The sequence below is a fragment of the Phyllopteryx taeniolatus genome, chromosome 1, assembly GCF_024500385.1.
Source record: "Phyllopteryx taeniolatus isolate TA_2022b chromosome 1, UOR_Ptae_1.2, whole genome shotgun sequence".
In the NCBI taxonomy this organism is placed as follows: Eukaryota; Metazoa; Chordata; class Actinopteri; order Syngnathiformes; family Syngnathidae; genus Phyllopteryx; species Phyllopteryx taeniolatus.
In genome coordinates, this window is record NC_084502.1 from 16,069,409 (window position 1) to 16,089,734 (window position 20,326).

General features: G+C 42.1%; 2 protein-coding genes across 7 annotated transcripts in view; both read left to right on the top strand.

The window, feature by feature from the left end:
• The first annotated feature begins 122 nt into the window (after nt 1-122).
• arl4ca (ADP-ribosylation factor-like 4Ca) lies at nt 123-5,778 on the top strand. Its single transcript, XM_061775496.1, has one exon. The coding sequence runs from the start codon at nt 879-881 to the stop codon at nt 1,461-1,463; it is 585 nt and encodes a 194-aa protein (XP_061631480.1). The 5' UTR covers nt 123-878; the 3' UTR covers nt 1,464-5,778.
• Nucleotides 5,779-9,427: 3,649 nt separating this feature from the next.
• aox6 (aldehyde oxidase 6) overlaps nt 9,428-20,326 on the top strand; it is a 34,828-nt gene continuing 23,929 nt past the window's right edge. For 2 of the 6 annotated variants that reach the window (XM_061775534.1, XM_061775525.1), the window contains exons 1-24: nt 9,428-9,594; nt 11,539-11,596; nt 11,708-11,804; nt 12,620-12,728; nt 14,527-14,653; nt 14,776-14,837; nt 14,928-14,990; nt 15,118-15,198; nt 15,637-15,781; nt 15,870-15,962; nt 16,036-16,187; nt 16,288-16,381; nt 16,462-16,571; nt 16,669-16,853; nt 17,093-17,255; nt 17,331-17,408; nt 17,932-18,101; nt 18,170-18,296; nt 18,837-18,959; nt 19,049-19,145; nt 19,213-19,337; nt 19,410-19,543; nt 19,625-19,712; nt 19,786-19,872. In XM_061775534.1, coding sequence (XP_061631518.1) covers nt 9,541-9,594; nt 11,539-11,596; nt 11,708-11,804; nt 12,620-12,728; nt 14,527-14,653; nt 14,776-14,837; nt 14,928-14,990; nt 15,118-15,198; nt 15,637-15,781; nt 15,870-15,962; nt 16,036-16,187; nt 16,288-16,381; nt 16,462-16,571; nt 16,669-16,853; nt 17,093-17,255; nt 17,331-17,408; nt 17,932-18,101; nt 18,170-18,296; nt 18,837-18,959; nt 19,049-19,145; nt 19,213-19,337; nt 19,410-19,543; nt 19,625-19,712; nt 19,786-19,872 — 2,622 coding nt within the window. In that variant the 5' untranslated portion in view covers nt 9,428-9,540. The remainder of the gene's footprint in view (nt 9,595-11,538; nt 11,597-11,707; nt 11,805-12,619; nt 12,729-14,526; nt 14,654-14,775; nt 14,838-14,927; nt 14,991-15,117; nt 15,199-15,636; nt 15,782-15,869; nt 15,963-16,035; nt 16,188-16,287; nt 16,382-16,461; nt 16,572-16,668; nt 16,854-17,092; nt 17,256-17,330; nt 17,409-17,931; nt 18,102-18,169; nt 18,297-18,836; nt 18,960-19,048; nt 19,146-19,212; nt 19,338-19,409; nt 19,544-19,624; nt 19,713-19,785; nt 19,873-20,326) is intronic. The other 4 variants (XM_061775507.1, XM_061775515.1, XM_061775545.1 and 1 more) reach the window with 3 other exon arrangements.

Sequence of the window (20,326 nt, forward strand, 5' to 3'; positions counted from 1 at the left end):
ATCTGTATACGTATACTTTTGTACACTCCTGTCTGTATATCGGTCTATATTTGTGCTGCAGTCACAGAGGCAATTGTCAGATTTGTATTTGAGGATATCGAATTGCATGCGTTTTATTCTCCTTAGGCTGCCAGATTGCGTCACTTGAACTAGCGCAGTGTAAATCAAGCCTTGAAGACCAGAAACCCACGAGAGTTCGTGACCTTTGCTCGCCTGTGGCCTCGTGTGACGAAACTCTGCTGCCACCGAGTGGCGACAATCATTTTAACAGGCCCGCGTGTCGCACACCAAACAGTAACATTTAACGACGAATATAAGAAATAAAAATAACCCACAAGAAACAATAGAAAAGTTTGGTATTGTTGCCAGTTGGAATGAAAGAAAGGCTTTCCGCAACAATATTGCAAGGATGCGTCCCCCAGCTCTTGACGTCTCGTGAAGGTTTTGTGCGCAGAGGAACTAGTGAACGCGACGTTTCAGAATAAAAGCATTTGCCTTTCCATTGTCAGGTAAATCCAGGCTTTTCTTTTTTTTTTGCTCCCGAAACCGGATATAAATTCTCATCCATCTTGCCATTCTGGTCGCTGTATGCATTGTTGTTGTTGTTTTGTTTTTTTTGGAATCCACGCGTCACGCGCACTCGTGCGGGTGATCAAATGTCGCAACGACTGCAGACACGCGACACGACATAATGTGACAGTTGTCCGGTTTGTCACGTGTGTTCCGTGAAGTGACACCGAGCCACGCAGGGATGCGGAGGTTGAGGAGGTTTGGGAATTTACGATCGAGGCTGCCGGAGTGCCTCTGCGCCACCCGTTAAAGCGCTTTTCGGACCTGACAGCATCCTTGCATCCCCGACTCCATGCCGTGCTTCCAGAATGGGGACTAGTTTCTCCAACCTGACGGCTTTCCAGTCCCTGCACATCGTCATGCTGGGCTTGGACTCTGCGGGCAAAACCACCGTGCTCTACCGGCTCCGGTTCAACGAGTTCGTCAACACGGTGCCCACTATCGGCTTCAACACGGAGAGGATCCGGCTGGGTGGCGCGGGCACATCCAGGGGCATAAGCTGCCACTTCTGGGACGTCGGCGGCCAAGAGAAGCTGCGACCCCTGTGGAAACCCTACAGCCGCTGCACGGACGGCATCGTGTACGTGGTGGACTCGGTGGACGCCGAGAGGCTGGAGGAGGCCCGGGCCGAGCTGCATAAGATCACGCGCTTCTCCGAGAACCACGGAACCCCGCTGCTGGTCATCGCCAACAAGCAGGACCTGCCGCGGGCCCTGGACGTGGCCGACATCGAGCGGCAGCTGGCCCTGTCCGAACTGAGCCCGTCCACGCCGTACCACGTCCAGCCCGCCTGCGCCATCATCGGCGAGGGGCTGCACGAGGGCATGGACAAGCTGCACGAGATGATCGTCAAGAGGAGGAAATCGCTCAAGCAGAAGAAGAAGAGGCAATGAGAGAAGCAATAACCTTCATAGGACCGTCTGGAGGCCGTTTAGAATTCGGAGGGATGCCAAAACAAGGCGTGCGATTATTCACTGCATGCGTGGATGTTCGGTGCTTCACACATTTAGTAGACCGCCCGTCAATTGCTCGGATGCCGAATGTGTCAAGTTCAGGAATGTTCTCAGCCCTTTCAAATGTGGCCCACTGGGCTTCGCTGAGAAGTCATCAATCGGTTAAGCATAACATTAACCCCTTCGACCATGTGTCATCATTCGATATCTTAAACAAAGAAAAAGTGCGTGACTACTTTTTTTTGTAAAGCAGGACATTCGACAGGGAGACGCTGAAAGTCACTTCTTTGTATTTTAGCACTCAAAATAAGCATGTGACACATTGCAAGTCTTTTACATTTTGAGTTATTACAACCATTCTAATTCGAATGCCAGTCCCTAACGCAAATCATTCTTCCAAGGGGTTAGTTATTCAGTGAACATTTATTAGACCAACTGTCATGAAATCGACAAGACGCCATCCAGCATCATTGAGCGCGTTCATCCAGACTCCTAATTTTTCAGTGATTTCTCAATGTTTTAACATTTTCAAGAGGGAGGAGGAATTTCTGACTGAATTCATCTTTCATACCCAAAGTCAGAAATCAATTCAGACACGCAATTGGCCACTCTTTCATTCAGCTGGCATGGGACATCTTAAAGGTCAGAGTGCAAAGGTTTAAAAAAGCCATCTTCATACCTCGAGAACCCCTTTACAAACCATGACTGCCATTCTGAGGTGATTAATCCATGATTCAATCAAAATTATAACTCTGAATGTGTCATCTGCATTTGGAATCTCGTGTCTCCCCCAGTCAGCGTTAGCACACACACGCGCGCACACATCGTTGTTCGGTTTATTGCCGCACACTTTGCTATTTCGCAAAGTTTTATAGTATTCAAGCTGGTTGTCATCATGGTGTGGGCAGTGTTGGTGTTCTTTAGGCTTTCCAAGCCATAAAATAACACACGAGTAGACAAGTAACCTTCGAATTAGTGTGTTTTCAGAAACATTTAGCAGAAAGTATTGGATACACGGGCATAGTTCGAGCCAGGCTGGAGCAATATATACATATATATATATATATATCGTCACAGACAGCAGATGATTGGCGCAAACATGTAAGGTTTGACCACTACTCTACTTTCAGCTGGCTCCTGTGTATCTAAATATTCATCCTGCTCATATTCCAAATTGTAGTTCCCCATTCAGTGTAAGTGCAGGACGCTAATGCTCGATAAACATTACATCACTTCCGTTAGGCCGTGCTGTGGATAGAGTAACTACATCCAGGATGTCTCAAAATGGGGAATGTTCAGGATTGCTCAATAAAAACAATTTTTTAGCCAATTTGTGGTTGACAACTTGGTGTAAATGACGTGTATGTATTACAAAACACGTTAACAATGCAAATATGACTTTTAATCGACTGCCATGAAGTCCTTGCACTCTGATCTTTGAGAGATGATGTAATGTGTTTCACAATTTTTTTATTTTCTGTTAAAAAGTAAAATTCAAAGATTTATTGCATGACGATAATAGTTATATTTTCATAATCAAAATGTCCATCCAACCATTTTTAATTCCGCTTATCCTGTTCAGGATCGTGGGGAGGGGAAGCTCATCCCATTTGAGTCAAACTACATTATACTATAGACAGAGCACAGGAAATTATAAAGATCCCTAGATGGGAAATTCAGGTCTCTGAACTGTTTAAAAAAATAACAATAACAAAAAAATAAATAGAATAAAAAGACAGTAAGAAACAATAGCATATAAAAACAGGTATTGAATCTATGAATGTGATTTCTTACTATGATTTGTATTATAGCAACAATACAAATAATAGTAATCTTCTCCATATTTAGGGTGGCTATGGTATTAACCTTAGATTGGGTGATGGTCTATTACATTTTTTTAAGCACTGTAAATCAATTGAACATTTTTTTTCAGGGAACACATTTCAAAATCCCCTATTAAAATGACATGCATACGCATGAGCAATTGTAGGAGAATTAAACATACAGGATGAACACGGAGTGTATGCTTCTCCATGTCAACAAAGACTGCAAGCCCTGTGGTAACATCAGCACCTCAGTCGTCTGTCCTGGATGTCAGATTTTCGTCATGAAAGTTGTCCCAGCAGAGACGACCCCTTCACCTGGAGTCCAGGAAGACAATATGATGTCAAGGTCAAGAAGCCTTTCAAAAAAAAACAAAAAACTCACCAATGTGCACTCCATACAAGGAATGAAAGGAGGCTTGAATGCCTTTTAACTTGGGATTGTAGCATCTCATGAAAGATGACTTTTTAAGTGCCATACTTTCAAACAGAGAGACATTTGGACTTTTGCTGGAAGGACTGTCCTATAATTCCACATCTCTTCCAAATGTAACCAACAAGTAGCAGAAGATGCTGCATGCGAGCTCAAGATGCACGATGGCTGATGATGTTGTGCCAAATATTCTAACTTCAAGTCTCCTCTTCATCATTGCAGCAAACTTTTAGACCAGGGGTCCAAACTGCGGCCCACCATCCATTTTTTAGCGCCCTGCAGCATATACAAAAAAATAACAATACACAGTATGCAACGTATTTAAAAAAATCTTAGTATGTTACTATTTAGGCTGAAGTATTTCAAAACGTTCCCATTACCCTTCAAACCTTGAGGTTGTGAAGCCTCTCACACTAATGTCTAAAATGACTTACTATTCTGCTTTTAACCCAATATGTAGGCTGCAGAATTGGTGTACTTACCCGCGCATCTTTTTCTGGACATCAGTGTTCATGCGGAAAAACAACCGAGCAGCATCTGGAATGTTAATTCCCATGTTGTAATGAAGTGGAACTGCATGATGTTCTACTTCTAGCAAGTGCCACCAGAGCGGCAGCTGTGAAAGTTGACTGAACACAGTTGTCAGCAAAACCAAATGTGTTGTGACATGGCAAAATGCCTTACAAAAGGATTTTGGGGATGAAACACTTTGTGACTGATCGTGTTATTTTAAACAAAAAAAATGCAAATTGTTTGAGCACTTTTTCCCTTCGTAGTTTACGTTCCCAAATGCCCTGCAAAAGGAGGCCTCTCTCCAGAGGTGGCAAAAGCGTTTAAGTAGAAGTACAGATATTTGTGGAAAAGAAGACCCTGGTAAAAGAAAGCACTGATTCAACTCCTTTACTTAAATACAGTATACTGAACACAAATATTAACACAACACTTTTGTTTTTGCTCCCATTTTTCATTAGTTAGAATAAAAGATTTTAGACTTTTTAATGTACACAAAAGAAAATAACAAATCTCTCAGATATTGTTTACAAATCTGTCTGAATCTGTTTTAGTGAGCACTTCTCCTTTGCCGAGATTAACCATTTACTTCACTATGACAGCAAGCCCCTTTCCACCAGTTATTTAAAAAAATGCTTCTTTTAATGAGTATGAGTAAAAAAAATAAATGTTTTTTTTTTAATCACATACATGGACAGCCCGTTTCCGCCAGTGACTTTTTTTTTTAATCACTTGCAAAAGTCTGTTTCTGCCATTGATTTTTTTTTTCCCGGGGGGATATAAAAATAATATATATATTCTATTATGGCTGTATGATATTTCAGTTTATCTTTCATATATATATATATATATATATATATATATATATTGGCTGGGCTGGATCCAGAGTCACGTTCAACTGACTACCCGGTTTGAAACACTATCATGTCAAACCCAAAAGGTTAGCAGAGCAGCGTATAAAGTTCTACCCCTGGGTTGCACCAGACTGGGTAACCCCCCCCCACAAATTGGCTATTTTACAGGACAACATTTTTTTAATTTATTAATTTGTCCAAAATCACACTACGGTATAATTTCGTAGTTGTCCTTGAACTTTGTCTGTCAGATCACTCATCTCTACCTTCCCACTTGAGGAAAAGGAAGCTCTTAAATGCCACGCACAATATCGATGTTTGGTTTGAAAGGGTGTTTCATTTTGCTCTTCAGTTGGGTCTTGAGCAGCTGAAGGGGGTGTTTTTTGTTCATAACCTGAGAGTCTTGGGGAACAGAAAATAAATATTCACCTGGAGAAGTGTTTTCTTTTGTGCTTAATCCTCCTTTAGCAATCATTTGCTTTTTAAACCAACAAAAGTTGAACAATTAAAAACCTTTTTGTCTGAATTTGCAGCACTTTCCACACACTGGTATTTTTTTTTTTTTTTTTAAACATTGGTTCAGACTGATTGAAAATATCCGTCTTGTCGCTTTAATAAACTTTAATAGTAACAGAGTACATTTAAGTGACTGTTCCTCTATTATAGGATTTGGACTTTTAAAAATAATGTTTTTTATTCATCGACCACATTTATCATCATGTACTACAGTCCTACAGTCTTAATGACTCATTTAAAAACTATGACTATGATAAAAGTGATTTTTGGGGAAAATTGCAAACTCTCCCTTCAACTATTTGGTTGCTTATGCTTTACTGTCATTGTGTTTTATCTCAACCAGAGTTGGGAAGTTTGGTTATTTGGTTCTTTGGCCACTGTAGAGAAGAGCACTGTTAGACATTTCATAGAGGTTTTACAGTAACTTACTGGCAACATTGCTCAGCATAATCAAACACAGCTGGACTCCAATGAAGGTGTAGAACCATCTCAAGGATGATCAGAAGAAATGGACTGCACCCGAGTGAAATACAACCCCTATTCCAATGAAGTTGGGACGTTGTCTTAAACATAAATACAAACAGAATACAATGATTTGCAAATCATGTTCAACCTATATTTAATTGAATACACTACAAAGACAAGATATTTAATGTTCAAACTGATCAACTTGATTGTTTTTAGCAAATAATCATTGAACTTTTAATTTGATGGCTGCAACACGTGCACATTTTCTAGCTTGTCCTGTCCTTCCCTCACAGGGTGGAGCACTACAGCCCCATGCAACACTCATATTTCATTGTTTCATTGTTGTAGATAATGTAATGACTTATTTTTCTCATCCTGTTTACAATTAGTGCTTTGTCTTTTGTCTTTGTTTATCTCTCCGCTCTAGAAACTTTGTTCTGTTCACCTCTGATTCTCAATAAACTTCAATTATAATACTAAGAAACCACAGTGGAAGCTTAACAACTCCACTGTGACACAGTAAAACTGTTCCGGCATAAAAGAGATACAGATTCTCCATTCTGCTTGACCTAACATCCGAAAAAAAGGAAAATCTTATAAGACTAAAGATTGTCTGGCATTTGACGTGCTTGGCGTGCAAGTGGCAAAATTGGCACAAAAGCAGGCCGATTGTCTTCATGTGTGTACCTGGCCTTACTGTAAACTTGAATTTACAGTAACTTACTGTAAAACAACAATCAAAAACTTTCAAAAGTTCATCCGCCACTTGATACATCGTACTCATACACCAGCTGTGAATGATTATTTGCTTAATACTAGTTGATTAGCTTACCTGAATCAGATGACACTCTGCTAAAGCAGCATGTGGCTCCTGTCTCTTGACCTCTAAAATGAGCTTCCTCCAATGGAAACATAGTGCTACTACCAAACTATATATAATAGAAGCATAAACAGCAATGCTTATCTGCAGCGGTGCCACACTGTTAGTGTCCAGTATTTCTACACAATAGATTTGTATGATCATTCTCTTTCTTGTGTTATCGTATTTTCTTGCATGTGTCTCTTTAATATATGCATCTATTATTTACACCGAAATGCTTAAACACTTTGAAGCCATGAATATTACAGTGCATGCTGGGAAGGAACATACATTACAATACACTTAGACATTGCTGTAAACTCTAGAGTTATTTACCACATACCATGCAGTAAAATACTGTAAAGTGATTATACTTTCATTCAATACAGTTTACACTCCGGAGGCACGACGTCCGACTGGTTAGCACAACCGCCTCACAGTTCTGAGGACCGGGGTTCAAATCCCGGCCTCGCCTGTGTGGAGTTTGCATGTTCTCCCCGTGCCTGCGTGGGTTTTCTCCGGGTACTGCGGTTTCCTCCCACATCCCGAAAACATGCATGGTAGGTTGATTGAAGATTCTAACTTGCCCGTAGGTGTGAATGTGAGTGCGAATGGTTATTTGTTTCTATGTGACCTGCGATTGGCTGGCGTCCAGTTCGGGTGTACCCCCGCCTCTCGCCCGAAGATAGCTGGGATAGGCTCCAGCACGCCCGCGACCTTAGTGAGGATAAGTGGAACGGAAGATGAATGAATGAATGAGTTTCCACTGCATCATGAGACTAGTGATGTTTCGTTCGGGAACCTTTCGTTCAGAAGAACAAATCTTTTTAGTGAATGAAATGAACCAAATCAGTTTATGAAATGATTCGTTCTTTTAGATTGGCCGCCGTGAGGCGAGCGAGTCACCAATGAGCAGCCAGCGTGCAGGCGGGAGTGGGACTTCATTAAACGTACTGCCATGTGATTTGCGATTCGCCAGCGTTGTCACTCACTTCGGCGAATGGCCAAAGAGCAGCCAACGTCAGGCAGCGCCGTGCAGGCGGGGGAGAGACTTAAGTGAACTGAGTGACTCGTTCAGTGAATTGGTGTACCGAAGAACTGAAGAGTGATTCGTTCGTTGAATTTATCGTTCGCGATCCGTTAGACACGAGTGATTCGTACGTTGAACTTCTTCGTTTGTGATCCACTAAGAAGCGATGTACCAGTACGATGAGTGATTCGTTTGCGCAAGGAAAGACGTACTACGCAGTGAACGTACTCATGAGTGATTTTAACCGCAATTTTTTTGATTTTTAATAATCTCCCCGCCTTTCCTAGTTTCCAATACATGACAACAACAATGCATAGTCCTTCAGTGAATGTGTTGAGTGAACATGAACCTCAGGGGTGGCTCATTAACTGAATGATGAAGCACTTGAATGATTATGTGAAAAAGAACTGAACGATTCGGTAAACCAATCTTTTTAATGAACTGATTCGAATGATTCATCCATCCATCCATCCATTTTCAACACCGCTTATCCTGGTTAGGGTCGCGGGACGCTGGAGCCTATCCCAGCTGACTTCGGGCGAAAGGCGGACTACACCCTGAACTGGTCGCCAGTCGGTCGCAGGGCACATATAGACGCGGACAACCATTCGCACTCACATTCACACCGTCACTGAGTGGGAACTGAACCCACGCTGTACCACTACACCATCAGTGATCGAATGATTCAGTAAACTCAAAAGAACTGCCGTCCCCATCACTACATGGGACTGGTTGACCTCACACACTATAAATAGTGAGTTATTTGACATTTCCTTTCCAATCAATGATTTTATTGTTCGTGATGCTGACGAGTCACAGAAGAAGTAGGGGAAATTGAATAATCACAAGGAAGATCACACTTGTTTCTAATACAGTTGATAAATCACCGGGTAATACTTCACTTCACTTATCATACAGCTGAACTGATCAGGATGTCATTCTATCGCACACAACCCAGAGTCAGGTTTTCATGAAAACAAAGTGTAACATAAATGTAATGCGAGAGTTAAATAAGACACACATTCAACGAACTACGGGTAAACTAAACACACATCATTCATGTTACGTTAATCTTGAGCGTTCATGAATATTAAGGATTAACGTCTTTATAACGGCAACAGGTCAACGTTTCATGGCACAATGCATGCTGGGAGCCACGCGGCTTCTGCTACAAAATACACTAACCCTCTGTGTGACATCAACCAAAATCCCATTTTGCAGTGGAAACTGTAGTTAATTACTGTATAATCACTTCAAAGTATTTTCCTGTATGGTATGTGATAAATAATTGTAGAATGTACAGGAATGTCGAACAGTGAGCAGTTGGGTGGGAGAGGATGATCATTTGCTTATAAAAGTTGTTGACAACTGAAGAAGTTCTCCCACCCACTTTTGAAATGATTGCTACACCCCTGCTTCAGGAGTTTGCACACTGGAGCCACACTCTTCACTATTTGGCACAGAAGTATTAACAGCAGGGAGCATTTCAGGTTGAGAATTAACTTTAAAATTGCTGAAGTGAAAATGTCCGCAGGCGCAGAAATGGAGCCTTTGTGCCTCTTTGTCAATGGAAAAAAAGTAAGTTTGTTGATTGTGTGTATTTTTTTTGTTTCAGTGCAACTACGTGGATGTCATGTTTTGCTTTACTTCTGTGACAGTTATAAATGCACTGAAAGCTCATTTCATTAAGTAACCTGTGCAACCTCATGAGATCCAATTCAAAAGCAGTTTTTCATATTTTTACCCTGTTTGACATGGGAGCCATGAACATACAGATCCGGAAAAAATAAATAAACTGGCCGCTATTTATACTGTAGGTATGTTTAAGTAAAATATATATATTTTTTTATTTTATAAAACAGTGATGCTCATAATGTAGTACTAGTACCTGTAATGGTACACCAGCTCCTTCTGGTCGTATGTGAAATAATCACTGAACTGGTTAGAGTGTCAGCCTCACAGTTCTGAGGACCCGGGTTCAATCCCCGGCCCCGCCTGTGTGGAGTTTGCATGTTCTCCCCGTGCCTGCGTGGGTTTTCTCCGGGCACTCCGGTTTCCTCCCACATCCCAAAAACATGCATTAATTGGAGACTCTAAATTGCCCGTAGGCATGACTGTGAGTGCAAATGATTGTTTGTTCCTATGCGCCCTGCGATTGGCTGGCAACCAGTTCAGGGAGTACCCCGCCTCCTGCCCGATGACAGCTGAGATAGGCTCCAGCACGCCCGCGACCCTAGTGAGGAGAAGCGGCTCAGAAAATGGATGGATGGATAAATATTCAAATTGCATAATGTTACAGTACATTTAATATGTATAGTGTAGTTGTATTTCACTTTTATGTACAAGCCCAATTCCAATGAAGTTGGGACGTTGTGTTAAACATAAATAAAAACAGAATACAATGATTTGCAAATCATGTTCAACCTATATTTAATTGAATACACCACAAAGACAAGATATTTAATGTTCAAACTGATAAACCTTATTGTTTAGAGCAAATAATCATTAACTTAGAATTTTATGGCTGCAACACGTTTCAAAACAGATGGCAAAAAAGACTGAGAAAGTTGAGGAATGCTCATCAAACACCTGTTTGGAACATCCTACAGGTGAACAGGCTAATTGGAAAAAGGTGGGTGCCATGATAAGGTATAAAAGGAGCTTCCCTGAATTGCTCAGTCATTCAGAAGCAAAGATGGGGCGAGGTTCACCTCTTTGTGAGGTTGAACATGATTTTATTTATGTTTAACACAACGTCCCAAGGCGGCACGGTGGCCGACTGGTTAGAGCGTCAGCCTCACAGTTCTGAGGTGCGGGGTTCAATCCCACACAGGCCCCGCCTGTGTGGAGTTTGCATGTTCTCCCCGTGCCTGCGTGGGTTTTCTCTGGGCGCTCAGGTTTCCTCCCACATCCCAAAAACATTCATAAATTGGAGACTCTAAATTTCCCGTAGGTGTGACTGTGAGTGCGAATGGTTGTCTGTTTGTATGTGCCCTGTTATTGGCTGGCAACCAGTTGAGGGTGTACCCCGCCTCCTGCCCGATGACAGCTGGGATAGGCTCCAGCACGCCCGCGACCCTAGTGAGGAGAAGCGGCTCAGAAAATGGATGGATGGACAACGTCTCAACTTCATTGGAATTGGGCTTGTACATAAAAGTTAAATACAACTACTGTACTACATACTGTACATACTGGAGAGACAAGTATTTTTTTGGTGCATGGTACTTGACACCACTGTAACTCCCATAAAGGAAAAAATGGTCAAAATAGCAAAAAATTCCAGCACTATTTTTGGCTTCTCCCCCCCTCCAGAGCTACATGCACATATGGATACCTATACAGTACATGTATATCAACATTCTTTGATGATCAACATCAAAGGAGGGAACAATATACAGTACAGTATGTTGATAAAAGTAGTAGCTCACAATTTTTACTTCCCACTGAGAGTACTTTCTTCCCTTCATTCAAGTTGAATTGTTGGAAGTAGTGTGATTGTGACTTGGCTTGTGTAATTTTCAGGTGCTCGAGAAACATGTGGATCCCGAGACAACGCTGTTGTCCTTCCTCAGACAGAAGTGTATCCTTCTATTCAACCTGCACAATCAAGACAAAGCCATCAAATATTTCATCTTATTGATCATGTGAGTCTTTCCTGTTCATGATTATTTAACCTTGACAATGACATTAGTGAGGCTAACTGGGACCAAATACGGTTGCGGTGGAGGAGGCTGCGGGGCCTGCACAGTGATGGTCTCACGCTACCGACCTGCCAACAAAACCATTTAGTATCCTTCAAATTTAAACACTGTTTCACTACTTTTGCTGTTAATATGGCCACAGAACATTTGGTTCATTATTTTGATTTTGAGAGGTATTATAATTGGTTGCCAGCAGACTGAGTACTGATAAAGTTAATATTTGTTAGGTGGAGCATGGACTTGGTGCAGCAATGCTTTGATGCAGATCAATGTAAAACATTACAAAAGAGGGCAAAGGTCAAATGCATTGGAGACTTGCCAAACTCCCTGAACTTTCTCCCAAAGTACAGCTTGAATAATTATTTACGACAGTACATAAGTGCATTATTGTGCAGTACAGTAATCCAATGACACTTTATTTTAATTAGTATTGCAACAGAACTAGAAGAAATAGGAAAAGGATAATGTACAGTTATATGGTACAATGACAGGTAAAAGGAGGCAGAAAAAAGTAGAGAATGCAATGCTGTTGAATGAAGTAAATTGTTGAAATGTAGAATGTGAGACTTGAAGTTGGAAATGTAGGTTGTGGAAAATATGTATATGTTGTATACTGATATGTTCTCAGTGAGCTGTACAGTTTGTTTATTATTATTATTATTAGTAGTAGTAGTAGTACTAGCAGTAATAGTAATTGTAGTCGTCATCTATTTCTTGTAGTTAGCTTGTCGTATGTTTTTTACAACTATGGTTGTTGTTAAAGTGCTCTATAAATAAAGTTGAGTTGAGTTCAGTGGTTAATAAATTAAAGTCAAAGAATGTCAATGTGGCCCTGACATCCTTTGATATTTCTGTATTCAGCACTCTGAGAAATAAGTTTGTACACCTTCACATGACATCAGTCATTATTCAGCCAACGCCTGCCTGCTTCCGATCTGCCAGCTTCACGGAGCTGCTGTCACCACAGTGGAAGGCATTGGTAGCACTAAAACCAGGATCCACCCGGTCCAGGTCAGGCCTGGATGCCTCATGTGATAACTTACTGTAATAATCCACCAGGAGACTCCAAAAATGCCTTGAAATTGTGCATGAAGATCTTAAGCTGTACGATTGGCTGGCAACCAGTTCAGGGTGTACCCCGCCTCCTGCCCGATGATAGCTGGGATAGGCTCCAGCCCGCCCGCTACCCTAGTGAGGAGAAGCGGCTCAGAAAATGGATGGATGGATGGATGGATCTTAAACTGTGGTTGTAATTATTCACTCATTCCCTCCTTCTTAATCGTTATACTGTTTAGGGATTTTTATACAGTACATGGGATTAACTGGTCCAAGATCTACTAAAAATCTCAAATATTGATTAGGGAGTAGGGAATGAGTGAATGGCCGGCACGGTGGACGACTGGTTAGCACATCTGCCTCACAGTTCTGGGGACCGGGGTTCAAATCCCTACCCCACCTGTGTGGAGTTTGCATGTTCTCCCCGTGCCTGGGTGGGTTTTCTCCGGGCACTCCGGTTTCCTCCCACATCCTGAAAACATGCGTGGTAGGTTGATTGTAGACTCTAAATTTCCCGTAGGAGTGAATGTGTGTGCGAGTGGTTGTTTGTTTCTATGTTCCCTGCGATTGGATGGCGACCGGTTCAGGGTGTACCCCGCCTCCCCGCCCAAAGATAGCTGGGATAGGCTCCAGAAGCGCGCAATCCTAGTGAGGATAAGCGGTAAAGGGTGGATGGATGGATGGATCGATGGATGGAATGAGTGAATGATGCCGAATGCAGCGACTGTGTTTGGAATAATTCTCTCATTTCCTTACTCCCTCACTAAAGGGATTTTTATAATGTGAACGATATAGTTTGTGGCGGCACGGTGGCCGACTGGTTAGAGCGTCAGCCTCACAGTTCTGAGGTGCGGGGTTCAATCCCCGTCCCCGCCTGTGTGGAGTTTGCATGTTCTCCCCGTGCCTGCGTGGGTTTTCTCCGGGCACTCCGGTTTCCTCCCACATCCCAAAAACATGCATTCATTGGAGACTCTAAATTGCCCGTAGGCATGACTGTGAGTGCGAATGGTTGTTTGTTTCGATGTGCCCTGCGATTGGCTGGCAACCAGTTCAGGGTGTACCCCGCCTCCTGCCCGATGACAGCTGGGATAGGCTCCAGCACGCCCGCGACCCTAGTGAGGAGAAGCGGCTCAGAAAATGGATGGATGGATGGATATAGTTTGTTCATCAGGCAAATTAATTTTTTTAAAAATACTACTAGTGTGCCATTAATTACATCATTGCTGTCGCATATCTACAACGTACCAGATCAACGTCAACTGGTTCCCCTTCCAGAATAAATATTGATCCGAAAAATAAATTATGATAACATTATTTCGTTTTAACCTGTGTATTTGACAGAATAAAGCTTAAAAATGCACTTTGTCCATTCATGTTTTGATGTGTTGCTCTACTTATATAGTATATAGCAAATAGTTAAAGTTATTGACACCCCCCTTGAAGGGTTTCAAATTGCCTATCGATGCCACAAGATAGATGATATCTTGCTATTTTGAAGAAGCTGTGCTGCCAATTTCCAGAGAAGTCAGAAAGGGCAACCTTTGTCTCAATGAAGCTCCTCAATTCACAGCGAACAGGCGAATTTGCAAATGCCAGGTTCACCTGTAACCTATACTCATTACACTTTCAAACAGCACTACATAATATCCAAGTCACTGAATAGAACACTATATACGTACTGTACAGTAGCTGAGAGGGACTAATTTTGAACAAAGCCTTAGTTTTTCATTAACAGTGCATGATCTGTTTCTAGGAGCGAATAGCTAAGGCACATGGCTCACAGTGCGGCTTCTGCACACCAGGTATGGTGATGTCCATGTACACCCTCCTACGTAACAACCCACAGCCCAGCCTGGAGGACATCACTGAGGCACTGGCCGGTACCTCTTGACAGTCTTGATTTGTATTTCACCAATCAGAAGTTTTAATGCATGAGCAGTGGGTACTGATCAAATATCTCATTCCAAGCATGTTTCATCTGATTTTTGCCATCTTAATTTAGGGAATCTGTGTCGTTGCACTGGCTATCGTCCAATCATTGATGGCTGCAGAACCTTCTGTCAGGTATGTCTGCTGCCATCCAGTGAATTCATATAAATTTTTAGTTTCTTTGTAGCTAAGGACTGAAACTGAAAAGATGTGTAATCCAACCAGGAAGCCAACTGCTGTCAAGTCAACAGAGGCCCTAACTGTGGCAGTGAGAAAGAAATAAACAATGTCAGTTGAATTGGTGATGTTTTTGCTGCTATTTATTTTCTTCAATTTCATACTAAAAACACTTTTCCATGACATCTTTTGAATCTAGCGTGATGAATTATTTACTTGACCATATCATGTTTTACAGGAAACTCCTTTGTTGTTTGACACGTCAGAGTTCCTTCCGTTGGACCAAACTCAGGACTTGATCTTCCCTCCGGAACTAATTGTAAGCATCTGCATACACAAAGAGTTCCATTTAACTTGTACACAGTACCGGAAGCACAGAGGACCAGTAGTTAGCATGTCTGCTTCACGTGGTAAGGTCACGGGTTGGAATCTCTGCTCAGCCTCTCCTGTGTGAAGTTTGCATGTTTTCTCCCATATTTTGAATAGGTGGTCTCCAGGCACTGTACTCTGCCTACCTCCCAAATTAAAAATAAAAATGCTTCTTAGGCTAATTGAAGACTCTCAACTGTATAAGTTTGAGTGTAGGTGTTAGAGTGCGATTGGCTGATAACCAGTCCAGGGTGTCCCAAAGTCAGCTTTGGGAGATAGGCTTAAGCTTGCCATAACCCTAAGGAGCGGTACAGAAAATTGATAAATGTACATGTAGATGTATAGAGTGCTGGGCTACTCATCTGACCTGCTATATTCTTGCCTCCAGCTGATGACGGAGAGATCCAGCCTGCAGACACTCATCTTTTATGGGGAGAGGGTGACATGGATGTCCCCTGTCCTGCTTGAGGAGCTGGTCCAGCTCAAGACCAGTAACCCAGAGGCTCCACTGATCATGGGAAACACAACTATCGGTCAAAATTAATATAATATGGAGGATTCATTCTAATAAGAAGAAACGTGTGTTACATACTGACCTTTGTACTGTACTTTGTTTCAAAGGCCCAGAGGTTACATTTAAGGGCATTGTGCACCCATTGGTGATATCTTCCATCAGAGTCAAGGAGCTGTTTGAGGTGACTGAGACGACACACGGTGGGTGATATCCGTCAGACTTTGCTTTGACATTAAATGATTTTTCACATCACTAGTTCTTGGCTCCCTGTAGGTGTTTGGGTGGGAGCGGGCTTCACACTCTCTGAGGTCTGGTCTATTTTGAAGAAGCTGTGCCGCCAGTTTCCAGAGGCAAAGACAGAGCTGTTCAGAGCACTGATGAAGCAGCTGGGGAATGTCGGAAGCCAGCAGATCCGTAATGTTGCCGTAAGAATAGCTTTCCGAAATGGCTTTGTATACATTAAACTCCCTGTGAATATCACTGCACAACAATAAGAACCATATGACAAACATTTGGCTTCTTTAGACTCTTGGAGGAAACATCATGAGTGCGTATCCAAACTCTGACATAAACCCAGTACTGGCTGCTGGGAACTGTAGCGTGAGCACCATCTGCAGCGGTGAGATTCTGGCAAGCTGGAACTGTGGACACTTCAGGCGATCTGTGCTGTCTGATATGTTTCCTATTGTCCTTCACCAGGAGGACAGCGAGAGGTTCCTCTCAATCAGGAATTCTTTTTGAGCTTTGGAAAAACGGTGTTGAAGGCAGAGGAGATTGTTGTCTCTGTGCTGATCCCTTTTTCGAGAAAGGTGAAAATGTTGCTTTTGAGAATAGCTCAAAAGTAGACACATTAAACAGATTAAAATCAACATAAATATATTGTGCCATGCCATGTTTATACTGTAGGGAGAGATTGTTCGAGCATTTCGCCAGGCTCCAAGGAAGGAGAGTGCCTTCCCCACATTAACGACTGGGATGCGAGTGTTATTCTCTGAAGGATTCAAAGTAGTGGAGGATGTCACTATATACTACGGAGGTATTGGACCAACCACAACCAGAGCCACCAAAACCTGCGCAGCTATCATTGCACGGTCAGCAATGTTTGATTCTGGACCACAAGATTAAATAACTCTTAATCTGTATCTTATTTGTTCTTCATCATTGTTTTTTTCTCTGTTTCTATAATAATAATAATTATTATTATTAATGATTTTTGGTCCATCCACAAATGGTGATTCCAAGGCAATTGCAGTAGACTTGGTACTTGAAGAAGTTTCACCCTTAAATCCTTTTACTTCATGGTGTCAAATTAAGTATGAATCTTATGCAGACCTTGGAATGATGAAACCCTCAGACGGGCTTATGACATCCTCATGAAAGAATTTCACCTCTCACCTGTGATTGCGGGAGGAAAAGCGGAATTCCGTCGCACTCTGACTTTCAGCTTCCTCTTTAAATTCAACCTAGAGGTCCTGCAGTACCTCAGAAAGATGGTAACCCCTTGACTCAATGTCCATCTTGTTTATATTGTGGATTATTTTTTTTAACTTAAGAATTGTATTTTGCAGAATGCGATTGAAGACACTGTTGTGGAGAAGATAGAGCCGCTGCCCAGAGAAATCCAGCTGAGCCAGCAGGAGTTCCAGGTGTGGCTGGCGATATGACCCAAAAGTCATATCTTGGTATTACTGGAGAATTAGAGCTGGTTTTCAACTTTGTAGCAATAAAAGTGGATATTGTATTTCGGAAAGATGTTTATGATAGGCATAAGATATGTGATAAAGAGGAGGGCTCCTAAGATGAAGCCTTGAGGCACACCAATTGACTGGCAACGGCTGGCAGGTGAATGATTTCAGTTGAATGAACTGAAGCACCCAGTTAGTATGTATGCAATGATAGTGTAGTGCTACAAGCTGCTACCTTTCATGTAGATGGCAGGGTTTCTATTTCTGGTCAGAAAAGGCATTTGTTGTGAAAACTGTGCTAAAGAAATCATGCGAGTGACTTGCTGTGGTGACTCTTGACAGGGAAAATGTGAAAGTCACTTCATTAGTCATTTCATTAGCTATATCATAAGAATTTGATATACCAGCCTGACCTAGATCCGGGTCAGGTCATTCCACCTTCCATTTCCCATGGTCATATAGAACAATGCTGCATCTTCTTCAGCATGTATCTGAGGGACAGAGCGACCAGGACCCAGTGGGCCGTCCCATCATGCATAGCTCCGCCATAAGCCAGGCCACAGGCGAGGCAGTTTACTGCGATGATCTCCCTAGGATCGATGGCGAGCTTTTCCTGGCTCTGGTCACCAGTTCACGGGCACATGCTAAGATCATGTAAGGAAAACAATTTTGGACATTATCCAATGTTCCTCCTGATTCATGTTTTACTTTTATTTTAAAAGAAATGTGGACGTGAGCAATGCCCTGCTACTTCCTGGTGTCGTTGACATCATCACAGCCAAAGATATCCCTGGGAAGAAAACCCACGTAATTTCTGGGTATGAAGAAGAAGTACTCGCTGAGACGCAGGTAAATAATTTATTAATGTTATTCAATTTGTGAAAATAGATTTAGTGTTCAGTGAGAGCAGTCGAAAGTGGACAATAGGGACACGGCATCCCCACTTTCTGAAATCTGTATACTGTTTGAGAATGACTGGGTTAGCGTTTGATTCCAAATACGTATGTCGGAAAATAGGAAGACATTTTAATCAATTTTCCTATGTCAGCAGTTGTCCATGAAAGTCGTTTTACTTAAAACACATAGCTAATTGGTTTGCTTTCATCAAGGACTCACTAATTTTGAATATATTAACGTTTAACAGGCTTAAATCGGAGGATTTGGACTTTTTAAAATAATAGTAAAAATGGTGAAAAACTCTTTTGCTTCCTCTCCAGCTTGTGCGCAAAGAGATTGTTCTTTCGCCACTCGGAATAGGAGCAATTGAATGTGAGAAGATCATAGTTGTTTTCACAAAAGTTGGTTTAATGTTGAAAAATGTGTCTCTCCCGCCCCAACTTCTAAAATGATGGCTACTCCTCTTAATGCTGCTTCTATGTGTGTATCCAGGTGTCATGCATCGGTCAGATAGTGTGTGCTGTAGTGGCGGACACCAGAGCCCATGCCAAAAGAGGCGCGTCAGCGGTTAACATCAGCTATGAAGACTTGCCCGAACCCATTTTTACTATTGAGGTTTGTTCACAGTTACGTCTTTCAAAAAGAAAAAAACCTTCTATTCGATGGTGCGTCTGAGACAAGTGGTCTGCCCCTCTCTGTAACAGGACGCCATCAAGAGGTCATCCTACTTCGAGCCAAGGAGGAAGATCGAGAGAGGAAACGTAGAAGAGGCCTTTAAAAGTGTTGATTTGGTTCATGAAGGTAAAAAGCGTTCAAACTTTGTCCAGTAAATGACTTATAATTGTGAACCTTTTGATATTTTGTTCAGGGGTGATCCGTATCGGAGGCCAGGAGCATTTCTATATGGAGACCCAAAGCATGCTGGTCTTACCAGTGGGCGAGCAAGGGGAGTTTAAAATTCATGTGTCGTCTCAGTGGCCTACATCAGTTCAGGTACTTTGAATCGCTTCGCCGTGCATTCATTCCTCATGACATCAGGTGGGCTGTCATAAATCCTGCTTTTAGATTGCTGTCGCTGAGACGTTGGCTATCCCAGCTAACCGAGTCAGCTGTCATGTCAAGAGACTGGGCGGAGCATTTGGAGGGAAAGTTGTTAAAACCAGCAAGCTTGCTTCCATTACCTCTGTGGCTGCATGGAAGTAGGTCGTCATTCATTAGAAACACAAAAAACTAAATTGATGTCCAAGTCAAGAACTTCACCAATAAGTTGTTTCCTTCAGGACTAATTGTGCAGTTCGTTGCGTTCTGGAGCGAGGTGAAGACATGCTGATCACTGGCGGACGACATCCTGTGCTGGGAAAATACAAGGTATTGGACACGTTTGTCCAAAGCTGCAGACTCTTGAAGTTTTGCTGTTTGTTAGCAAGGGTGTTTGTTTCAGGTTGGCTTCCAGAAAGATGGAAAGATCCTGGCTGCAGATATTCAAATTTGGACCAATGCTGGCAACGCAGTTGATGAATCCATCTTTGTACGTAGTATTAGTTCACTCCTTTACGGTAACCCAATTTCCAACAAGTAGTTAAATTCGGTTCAGTTCACTGGGTTTTGCCATTTGTTGCCTTTCTATTTTCAGATCTACAGTTTCAGAAAGTACCGTACCAAAAATAATTAATATCTACGGTACTGAGGTATTGAACCAAAAAGCTCAAGCATGACACAATGCATTCCATTGATTGGCTGACAGACAGCAATCACATTTGTGCAAAAACAGGAATACAATGGGAAAAACACAAAAGGTGCCTCTAAATAAAGCTGGGCTTGTGATACGCAGAAAAGTCAAGAAGATGAAACAATCGGAAATAGGAAACAAGCTTGGCTGTGAAAATTCCTATTCATTCAGGGCGACACCTTGTTGCACTGCAATGATGTCATGATGACGCTAATGCTGATGATAATGAGGATGATAAAGGAGCTATTTAGAA